Source organism: Styela clava, chromosome 1 (genome assembly GCF_964204865.1).
Source record: "Styela clava chromosome 1, kaStyClav1.hap1.2, whole genome shotgun sequence".
In the NCBI taxonomy this organism is placed as follows: Eukaryota; Metazoa; Chordata; class Ascidiacea; order Stolidobranchia; family Styelidae; genus Styela; species Styela clava.
In genome coordinates, this window is record NC_135250.1 from 19,122,219 (window position 1) to 19,133,730 (window position 11,512).

The 11,512-nt window shown below is 36.0% G+C and overlaps 2 protein-coding genes and 1 long non-coding RNA gene across 6 annotated transcripts in view; all 3 read right to left on the bottom strand.

Annotated features, from left to right (window-relative positions):
* Positions 1–2,270, bottom strand: part of LOC120347788 (cytoplasmic dynein 2 light intermediate chain 1-like) — a 35,464-nt gene extending 33,194 nt beyond the window's left edge. The window contains exons 1-3 of one of the 2 annotated variants that reach the window (XM_039417882.2): positions 1,429–2,270; positions 728–765; positions 92–203 (exon numbers count right to left, since the gene is read on the bottom strand). In XM_039417882.2, coding sequence (XP_039273816.2) covers positions 92–203; positions 728–732 — 117 coding nt within the window. In that variant the 5' untranslated portion in view covers positions 733–765; positions 1,429–2,270. Of the gene's footprint in view, positions 1–91; positions 204–727; positions 798–1,428 lie in introns of those variants that run through there. The other variant, XM_039417892.2, reaches the window with a different exon arrangement.
* On the bottom strand, positions 1,205–4,664 carry LOC120347779 (acyl-CoA:lysophosphatidylglycerol acyltransferase 1-like). Its single transcript, XM_039417871.2, has one exon. It carries the CDS (start codon positions 3,406–3,408, stop codon positions 2,311–2,313), a length of 1,098 nt encoding a protein of 365 aa, XP_039273805.2. The 5' UTR covers positions 3,409–4,664; the 3' UTR covers positions 1,205–2,310.
* A 2,654-nt stretch (positions 4,665–7,318) lies between these two features.
* On the bottom strand, positions 7,319–10,726 carry LOC120348309 (uncharacterized). 3 transcript variants are annotated; one of them, XR_013474973.1, is made up of 4 exons: positions 10,637–10,726; positions 9,391–9,484; positions 7,722–7,804; positions 7,319–7,497 (listed from the first exon to the last, which is right to left on the bottom strand). It is a non-coding gene; the product is annotated as an uncharacterized LOC120348309 (long non-coding RNA). The 3 variants fall into 3 exon arrangements; XR_005570204.2 differs by lacking the exon at positions 7,722–7,804; XR_013474969.1 differs by lacking the exons at positions 7,319–7,497; positions 7,722–7,804 and adding an exon at positions 8,012–8,216.
* Between the last annotated feature and the right edge of the window lie 786 nt (positions 10,727–11,512).

Here is an 11,512-nt window from a genome sequence, read left to right on the forward strand (position 1 = left end):
GGGTAACCCAAACTACATTTCAACCTATGATAAAAGCTATTGGAAAACAAAATGAAACTACTTTTTAATCACTGGAAATTTTGAAACTTACTGATGATTTTCCACCAATAACAAGAACATATTTGTCAGTTACAATTCCTTTATAAGCTTCGTTTTCTTTCTTGATATTGATTTCATCCACAGCAGCATCCCAGATTGTTCCACTAAAGATTAAATAACAAATACCTCAAGTTTGAATCTGACATCTTTAATTTCAATATACTGGATTAATTCAGTTTTAAAACTAGAAATTTTGATCTCAAATGAAAGTTGAGGTATAGACTCATTTGGTTGGAAAATATATTCGATTATTGATTATACAAGTCCTCAACATTCATACACATCCTCAAATTATCTCATTGTACAAATGTTGCCAATGAAAATCATTCATTAGCTTTTGACATGCAATAGATGAATTCAATTAAAGCATCTTAAATATGTGTGAGTCGTGTGACATCTGATTTGCGTCAAATAACTAATTCCCAACCTATAAAGCCTCGTAAAACTTCACCCTATGTACCAAAAAAATGTAAAATTAAGATAACAGGATTTCTTGTTACTCTTCTAAAATTATAGGCCTATTACAGTATATGTTTCCCATTCCTACCCTATGATACAAAGCATAGTAATATCTGCTGCCACCAAACAACCCTTCCAAACATTGAGAATTAACAAGAGAGTTTATTACCTCATGTTGTTTCCTTTCAATTTGCAATGTTTCTTGATCTGCAGCCAATAATATATAAAGATAATTAAATCTAAAATACATAGAAAAAATTGAAAAAACTAAACTAAATTGGGTTACATTATAAAATAAAAATAACAATACAAGAGCGATGGTCTAGCTGTCACCGGCATCTCTGAATAAATAAATATCTCTAGGGCAGCGGCTCCCAAACATTTTGTGTGTGCGGCGCCACACGAAAAAAATATGCTGCTCTTCAGTAAATCTCAATATCGTGATCGTTATTTTGTACTTTATTCCATTTAACGATAGTAAACATGTATGCTCAGGGAATAAAGGCAAACCCTCCTTTCTCATCTTTGCCTGTTCGCTAAACTCGGTTCAGCAGATGAATAAATTGCGGCAAATGGTGTCTGTATCTATTGTTACGTACCATAGAGGCAGACAGACACTATGTAACAAAAAGTAAACGGCAAGGAATTCATTGATTCATACACACGTGTATTTGAAGTAGGAAACAATACAACTTTTAAACTAAATACAATGTGTAAAATATCAGATCATAGTTTAATTAATTATACACAATTCTGCTAATTTTGGCGGCGCACGTGACAACACGCTACGACGCACCTTTTGGGAACCGCTGCTCTAGGGCATAAATTCCATAGCTTGCCCAGCATCTCAGCCAGGATGTAATAAATTACCAGACTGAAGAGATCCCAGTCCTTCTAAAGATCCTGTTACACAGCAGTGGCTTCTTATATAGAGCTTTGTTCAGAGCAAAAGTATTGAGAATTGAAATACAATGGACGATCATGTCACCATGTGTACAGTCTGTAATGGATTGAACAAGTTTGTTTAGACAACTTATAAAATAATTTAGGAATAAGATTCATTGCATAGGAGTTGCCAAACCCACAAAATAAAGCAATTTACGAAGGCAAATTATAGTAAAGAAATAGATTGAACTTTAAAACATATTTTGCTAACACCACATAAATATAAGTACGATATACAATAGATAATTTCTTATTTCGAGAGGTTTGGTTGCAATAAGGTAAATTGTTTTAGTTTCTGAGCACTAGTCTTTCTCTGTAGCAATTGTATATGTGGAAAGTATCACAGCTTAAAATCTTGGCATCGACTATTTTTCTTAAATAAACTCACGCCACAACTTCAAAAACTTGCTGATGGCAAATGAGCACATCTTTCTCACTAATGCAACTTTGAATTCATTTCTGCTGAAGTAAATATTATGTAAATATGACCGTTTTATATCAGTCATTCAATTTTGCGGCCCTAAAAGCACTAAATGCAGCTTAGGACATCCTAGGGTCACAAAATTTTACAAACTTTACTTTTTTTTAAATTTGGGTCGCTTGAAAAACAGTTGGGAACCACTGAGCTAGACTACATTTTAAGATCAGCATATTACTACTATACACTGATGAAAATTTCCAAAATCATATATCAGGATGAATGTAAATTTTTGGAAATAAATATCTTGAAATTCTTTAAACATTTCAAAAACAACATAAACAATCAGAAAAACAAAATAATACAGTATTTTCAACGAATTATAGGTATTAAAATATGAAATAAGCTAAGATGAAATAAGGCAAGAGGCAGAAAACATGACCAATCAATGTACTAATTGTATAGCATTTTACAGGTTTTAAACCTTGTTTTCCCGGAGGAAATTTGCCTGTAGCAAAAAAGTCCTTCAGAAGTTTATCTTTTTCAATAAACCTATCGTAAATCCACGCTTCAGAAACAGAGTAACCTCCTCCTTCTCCAACCTTTGTCATCATATCAGAGGAACGAAAAACACGGTAATGCAGATAAACTTTTTTCGGCCCTCCGCTACCCATCACCCATGACGTTATTCCTAGAGGCTCATTCTTTGCATATCCAATTGTGACATCGATAATCCATTTGATATGTTTTTTTCCCAGTGAATCTTTGTTGAGTCCATTCTTAACCCCCTCAACACCCAGGACATCCACTATTGCTTGAAAAGCCCCCACTCTAGGTATAGTAACATTGTTTAATAAAGGTAAATTATTACGCTTGGAAAAACGCCAACTTCCCTCTCTTCGTTTATGAAGAAATCCACCTTCGGGAAAAAGAATCATCCATTTTCTATCACGTTTGCAATAAACATCAACAAGGTGTTTTTTGAATCGCTTCATTCCATCAATTTTGATTTGTGCTTCAGAACCGCTAAACAAAAATGGAAACTTTCGAATATCCGAACCTTGGAGAAGGAAGAAGTCACCATGGCCTTTTGCTATCCATCCAAAACTTAAAAATTGTAATACCCAGTCCATAATCCACATGACCCCTCTAAGCGAAGGTCTTGTACCCCGCAGAGCATGCATCAACACAGGAATATCCCCCGAAGATTGGTGATTTGTCATGAGAATGCTTTCATCATTGATAATGGAAGATATATCATCGCCGCTGGTAAATATTTCATGTCCGGATAACTGAGCCCAAAATGCTACCATAGATAGTAGTTTTTCATATAGCCATCCTTCAATAGCCCAGAACGTTAGTGGAGAGAATATCCTTAATGGTTGTAATAACAAGTACAAACAAAGGTATACCGGAATTGCATATATGTTGTTTACAATGCAAAGTATCACCCGAAGAAGTGATGTGAATGTTGTAATGAAACTCATCTTGAAAGTTAGACTCTGGTACAAAACCTTTTATGTATTTCACTATTGCTTTAGTATTATACAAAACATGTGTTTAAAATGGAAGTAGGTACAAAGCAAAAAAAAATACGATATTTTAAATTGAAATCATAACAATCTTCATAACTAAAACTGACAGGTAAACTCATATTGATTTCTTGTCTATCAATCTTTCTTACATATGCAGGTGCAGTGGTGTGGTAGAGTACAAGCCAACAATATTTCAACATTATTAGTTCACAACAGAGCTGCACCGCGCACTTGACAGAAAAAATTGTCAGCCATTCTCAATTAACAACCCAATAGCAGAACAAGGGAGACAGTACGACAAAATTGAGATATTTATTACTTAGATATGTCGGGTTTGGTATAGTTTAGTACCACATGCACTTCTAGTTGACCTAGCTCAACTATTTTTGCATATGTCAATCCTAACCCCTACCTGACTACGTCACCGAAAAAAATACGTCATTTCGACGTCACAGTGGCGTAATAAGGCTCACCAAAGTATGCGGAGGGTAGTCCAAAACGCGCAGACGATCATCCGAATCGAGCAAGCTATTTCTCTCGTTTTTTCGTCACAACGATCCCGATAGGAGAGAGATCGCCAGCGTTAGCGAGTTCGTTATCAGCGGCGCAGATGCCATTTTGGGCGATCGTAATTATACTTTGACAAGCCCTATGACAGATGATGACGTCGTAGTGACGTCATTTTTGGATGGCATAGTCAGGTGGGGGTTAGGAATATCATATGTAAAATTCGTTATGCTATGCCAACTGGAAGTATTTGTGGTACCAAACTATACTAGACCCGATATGTCTGCATGTAAGTACGGTATGTTTATTCATGTCATTAACTGTTTAACTAAAAGGTATGACACAGGGCACACACACACACAATGGCACAACCAGTCTTACCGGTATGCCGCAATACATATCATTACTGCAATACCTTGATAATGTTTTTGAACAAAGTGAAAGTTGTAAATAAAATAAAATTCTAGTTAATCAAGTACCGTAACTCTCCGGTCCCAGAGTTGATTAGATGGCTGATCCTGATATCGCCCAGTCTGGATTTCATGGCCTTTTCGAACGAGAAATCGGGCGTGCAATCAGAAATTCCCGCGTGCAAATAAGAATTTCTGGCGTGCAATTATAGCTCACGGCGTGCAAAACAACTGCGCCCGCTAAACTGATTTCGAACTAAGATACCTCTCAATACATCCGCGTAAAAATAAGTTGGATCATAGCAAAAATGGACGTTTGGCCTTTGACCCCCAAAACATCATTTCTATATTTTGTCACTAATTTTGAGAGTGTTTGTGCGACTTTAGATACCGGTACTGTTCAGTACATCCGTGTAAAATTATTGTATTAAAAATACGCTGAATCAGAGCCATAACTGGCCAGCGTCGGTGAGGAGGCGATTTTTCTCACGGGATTCCTATCATTCAACGATTTTTGCTTCGCATTTTTCGATCAGGCCAAATCTTGCAAGCAAGTATTAGTCGACAATTGTAAAGTTATAATTTTTTAGCATCTTTATATTACTAGATTATTGATTTAAAAACTATTTAAACCGATTTACATTGGTGAGCAATTGCAAATTTTTGGCGTGCAAAATTGAATTCGCTCGCGTGCATTTTTGTGGAGCGCTAGCGCCCTCGGGCGTGCATCTGCCATGGAATCCAGTCTGGGATATCGCACCGACAGTGAATGAAATGTACAAAGCTCATTGAACAAAAAAACTCAATATCGAAAAAATGAAAAAACGTTTGTTTATGAAATAATATTGCCCTTCTGCCCTTGAGCTCCCGTGCTGAAATGATAGATACCGGTAACCAAATACAAGTATAGGATTTATATATTTATCCAGGAAGAGAGGAAAGCCGATAGGACTGTGGCCTAAAGCCAAAAAGCCATACTGCTGTACTGTCTTTATTTCTAAGATTTGTCCCTATTCAGTTATTTTGAAGGTCTTTCTTTGTCTTAGAAAATATTTTGTAGGATCAGAGGATAGAATCTATCGTAAGTGAGGAAAGCTGACAAGCTGGGGTAAGATAACCAATAATTTGTTTCTGATGAATGAACTTGATCTTGAAGGACGCGCAACCAACCAGACTGCCAGAGGACAGCGGTTACCGTACTGCCGTTCGTGAACCAATGAGACGGCGGGGATTCCAGCAATTGATTTTCACATACAGACATAATTTACCCCGCAGCACATAGGATTTGAACCTCGAACTCATGCAGGACGCAGTGTAATCCAGTAATCAGAGGTGCAGTGGCAGCCTAACACTTACCGTTGCGTCACATTGCCGAGCGACTGCTTGACTAGCTAGCATTCAAATTTCACATAGGCTACTTCAGTACTTGCTTGCATCGCAAAGAATTGGAGCAGAATCAAGAGAGTGATGCTCAAATAGCCTAAAGGACCAGAGTTATCCAAGCCCACACTAACTCTGCGGTCAACGGGTTAACCAACTATTTTATTCACTTTATAAACGATGTTTAAAAAAAATTGGTTGTTTTAATAATATATAGACCATAGATTGATTATACGCAAATCTGCAAATGCAATACCAAGCACAGCCCAGTTACCTCAAGTAGGCCTATCACCTAACAAAAACGAGTATAGACTGGCGTCACACCAGTGTGGCCAAGCTCGGCCTAGTCAAAGTGACTATAACCCGGGTTATAGTCACTTTGGGCCTAGTCTAGTGCCTAACAAACACGAGCGCTGCTATCACCAAAGCAAAGTGAAAATCAAAGTTACCAAGCAGGCGCAATCGCAATTTGGTTTGAATAACTGTACCGGATGTCATACCAGCGTGTGCACTTAAATCCTAATAAAGACCAGACTTTTATAAATTCTTATTTTCACTATATTTATAGTGGCGTAAATATATACTACTACGATAGTGGATTGAATGAATGGAGTCTAACACTAACTTGATAAGTTTTCGACGGTTTCTATGTTTTTCCGCGTGTTTTTTTGTGGCTTTTGTTGACGATTTTTCCTTTAACGGTATACCTTTCTTCAGGGTTGTTTTAGCGTGCTTATTAGAGGTTTTTTCTTGCACGTTCCTGCATGTTTTTTGGGTGGTTTTAAACGAGTTTTACGCGTTTTGTTGATGTTTTTTTTCTTTTGGCGTGCTTTTGTTTCTAGGAAGGTTGGCGTGTATGTGTAAGCGTGTTCTTGCAATTTTTACACGTTTGGTTTTTGCACGTTTGTGTATTTTTTTCACTGGTTTTCGACGGATTTAATTTTTGCTGGTTTATGACGGTTTTCGATGTTCACCCCGTTTGCCACCACTATTACTTTTTTTTAAATGTTTGAGGTTTTTATCTGGAAGCAATGTTGATTAGGGTGTCTTCATAATTTGCGTTGGGTGTCTTCTTCATTTTTCTTCGCTCTCTTTATCAGTCTTAAATGACTTCCGTCTTGACACTTATTGCTGACCCTTGGCAGCTAGCTTCTAAAAATCCTAACCTCCTCGTTGTCGGTCTGTCTTTCCTTTCCTGATTGTGTGGGAGCACTTTTTGGGAGGCGACCTCTAACCAACCTTTTACCTACTAATTGCTACATGTTTTGCCTCCTACCTTAACTGTTGTAGAAGCCTATTGCATCTTTTCGACCTGATATTTTCCTCTCTACCTCAGACCTATTGGGCCAGTTTAGACCGACACGAATCTAAATCCAGATCCGACCAGGTGTGGCTTCGTTAGGATTTGTTTAACAAGTATTATCAGAAATCCGTACAGGGGTCGTTTTAGTTTTCGTGGCACCTGGCAAGCTTACTCTTCTTACAACGTCACACGCTTCTTATCTTATAACGGTCACCTGGGACCCCGTCTGACTACACACACACACACACACACACGTAAAATGAAAAAAAAAAAGTACAAACAACAAACAAACAAACAAAAAAAAATAGAATTTGGTCCGGCAAGACCGATTATTATAATCGAAATGGGCTTTCGTCCATCACTACAATAAATGCAATGTTGTGTTTCTCATCACGTTTACTGAGTTTTCTTAATTTCATCTTCTTGGCAAATTTCTCAAATCTGTAAAATGTAACAAAATTGGATGCAAATTACATTGAGATATTCTCTTACTTTTTGTTTAAATAATAAATAGTCATGTACACTTATTTTAGTAACCATAACTTTTACCAAGTCACAACGATGGTTTTGAAATATGGATATGGAAAACTTTTCTTTGGTTTATGCAAGTTAATCAAAATATTCGTTTTATAAAAAAAATTGATAAATATAAATAGCCTACATACGTATATATGATCCGTCTATAGTTCACATAAAATATGCAAAAGTGTTTCTATCAGATAATGTCGAATTTCAACAAAGTTTCTCACTGTAATCAAAATGTAATTTCGAAATGGGTTTTTGCACAAACGTAAACAGTTAATATCATTTTTTAAAAGCTTCCCCATTTCAAGATTCATTTCGGCGGGTCAAAGTTTTTTTGTCGAATCATGTTATTGTATTGGTATTATTAATAAGGAAGTGTCAGAATTGGAATATTAGGAAAGGGGCTCCCGAAGTATGCGAACCAAGATGGCGGACATCGGAATGTAATATGTGTACTAGGTTAGGGTTAGGCCATAATTTTAGGTATAAATACTACGGGAGGCTCTTGGCTAGTCTTCCAACTGATAATAGGACTAAAATAAGGAAAATTGGAAAAAAATTATCGCCTAACCCTAACCTGTTACCCATGTTACGTTCCAATGTCCGCCATCTTGGTTCGCATACTTCGGGAGCACCTTAGGAAAAATGTTAATCCTGGCTTTACTTAAACTTAAATTATCTGCATGGGTAAGCTATTACTTCCATATTTTGGATACTTCATGATAGTGCATTTTCGTTTTTACAAGAAGCATTCCTCAGTTCCTAAGATAAAACAATTGAATTGGGCGGTGTTCAACCTTTTTCTTAGTTTAAACGAATACACGAATTCGCGCTAAGGTTCGCATGCGGCTCTCAACAACCTTTCCTGCGGCTCTAGTTAATGCTATTAAAAATCAATTACTTTAAAAAAAAATCTTTTTATAAAATATAGAATTGAAACGATACGTTAAGTGTAAAGATAAGCATATAACACCATAAGGCAAAAACAACGACTTTTCTGATAGCGAGCCGCGTTTTTATTAGTTGTTAGTAATTATTCCGTGAAAGTTACATTTTCTGTTTTACTGTGTCATAATCGCATACATTTCGAATGTCGCTGTAATTGTATCAGTTGTGACTTATTCCTAGGATTTATTCATTTTATCCCTCATTTAATTATAATTATTCTAACCTGTAGCGCTGTAGGTGTCGCTGCTTGAAGACCTTCTTAGGTCCCTCGCGACTCCGGTCACGCAAAAACATGATTAGTACTGTAATTTATTCATTATGTCACTTTATGTTTGAACGTGTTTTTTTGTGATGACAAAATAAACGATTGATTGATTGATTGATTGGGGACTCGCACAATTCACGATTGAGTTGGAGACGCGCGATTTCGGTGTCCAAGCAGAGCGGCGCAGGTCACGTGGTACCGGATATTCGAATAGTAAAATGCCATTCGAATATTTTATTATTCGATTCGCCCTGGTTGTTACGTGTGTTTTTGTTACGATGACTTGGTATTTTAAATACGTGCTTGAGATTTGTTGCTATTTTACCTTGCGTTGTTTGTGTGCGGCTCTTCACAACTTTGAGGTTTGAAATTTGGCTCTGGGACTAAAAAAGTTTTGAGAACCACTGGTTTAGATGTTAATTTTACTCGGGTACGCAACAGGAGGTTCATATCAATGAACCATTCAAACAATCAATTTGTATTTAAGAAGGCATAATACGTTTCAACAGGTGAGACATATTATTAGAAGCAAATATTTGAACAGATTTTACTAATTGCCCAAAATACCAAACATTTAACAAGAATATCTCATCCACCTGTAAAAACCTTGTAGAAATTTTTCTGTGTCTTTTTTTCTTTTTCTCTATGATGTTTTTCATATTGTTGGAAAAATACGAATCCGTTTCAAATCTGTAAAATGTAAGAAACTTGGTTATACTCTGGTGGTTTTAATTGTAAGTTGAAACAACACATCTGTCACGTGATCAACAATAATTTATACGATATATATCTAATCTTCCGTTCCATTTTCTAAAACCTCCATGAATGCACACAAACCGTTAGAAATTACATTTGATGATATGAAAAGGAAATATGCAAGCTAGACAATTTCTGTGCGTCATGTAATTTCGGCAAAAATAACGAAACAACAAAAACCGAAAACAATTAGCTATATTAAGTTGATTTTTTCATGTTTATGCGAGAAGATTGCCATTTGAGGTAAAACTTCATTATAATAGTTGTTCTAATGGTTAGCAAGTATTGAATAACAAATTTCTTCTCAAAAAATTGCTTATAACTTCAATGATACACTAATTCAATAAAATAATTCAACCACCTTTTAAAAATTTCAGTAAAAGCAATTTACTTGAGTAGAGTCGAATAATTTCAAGTCATCAAAAACTGTGAGGCAAACAAAGCGAATAAAATCTTTCTTGTTCAATTTTAAGATTTGTCAAGTCGTCTGAAATGCCTTTTAATTAAATCGACGAAAATCGTAGGATATTGTAATCTAAAAACTTGTTATCTTGAACGTTTATAAAAGAAATGTAAAATCAAGCCTATTTTTATGAGTATTTGTAATAATGACGGGAGAAACTTATTCAAGATTCTAAACAACTAAAAACAAATTTCTAATAATGGTTATATTAAAATCTTTTTATAAAAGTCTTCAAATGACGATATTCGTTTCATTATATAATTTCTCGCAAAATAATATAGGCCTACTCTACTGTGATGGAAAGTAATATTGATAAACCGGTATTACAAGAATTAAACTTTGCGAAGCACTTCACATTGGTAGTAATCGTATTAGATTTACGAAATCTCTCCAGATAGGGTTTTTTGTAAATCGCTTACCTTATTTATACGAATTATGGGCCACATTTTATAGCGAACAGAAATAAAAAAAAATGCAAGTACACAGTGCTATCATTGTACTGACGTTTGCTTAATTGCTGAATCACGTTTCTACCTCGAAAATGCATATTTTCCTAAAACTCCTCTACCGTTTAACGCAGAATAATATAGCAATGTATAACATATCAAATATAGTCTCCCCACCTGACTGTTGTTTCAAAAAAGCAACGATATCGTTGAGAAGTCCAGATGCCACGAATATAAACGATCCGTTCTCCATCAAACATTCCTTTGACTGAATGAGAGAAGCGAAACGCTACTCTAAATTCCCGCTCAAATTTTAATTAAAGATAACAAATAATTTACTGCAATCAAATCGATGGACAATCAGGTTAATTAGGGCTAGTTATTTCAGATACCACGCGATTGAGCAATTTTGAAATAGAGCATTATTTTTGCTCACTTCAGTTTGATGACAATTTTAGTCAGAACAAGTATTGTTGCATCAACTCAACTGGTATATCACAACCGGTATGTTAGTCTTTGATCACAACCAATATTAATTGCGGGTATTTATTTGGTTTTGTATAAATTACTTCTTTCTTGGGGCATGTTTCAACTTCTCAAACTTACATAATTATGTAAATATACCATTTACATACCGGTGGCGAGTAGGGATGGTATAGAATCGACTCCGGAATCGATTCCAGATTCGATTCTCAGTGGAATCAGCTAGAATCAATTTCGATGCGTTGGAATCGATTCTTAGGACTTAAAGTTGGTTGCAAACACGGTATAACGTTTTGTGTCAAGTCCTTCACATATATAAATGTATAATCTGCTATGTGGAGTTGCTACGACGCCTCAAACATCACTATATTTTTACACCCTCCTCCAACTCGCTCGTTTGCGAGGGTGAAGGGCACGTGCCAACGGCAATGAAACAAAAAACTTATCAAATATCGCAGTTGTCGCCCAAAAGTACCTCTGTGTCCCAGCAACATCCGCTGCATCAGAAAGGGCATTAATCTTAGCGGGGCTTACAGTCTCCAAATTGCGATCCAGACTCACAGGAAGACA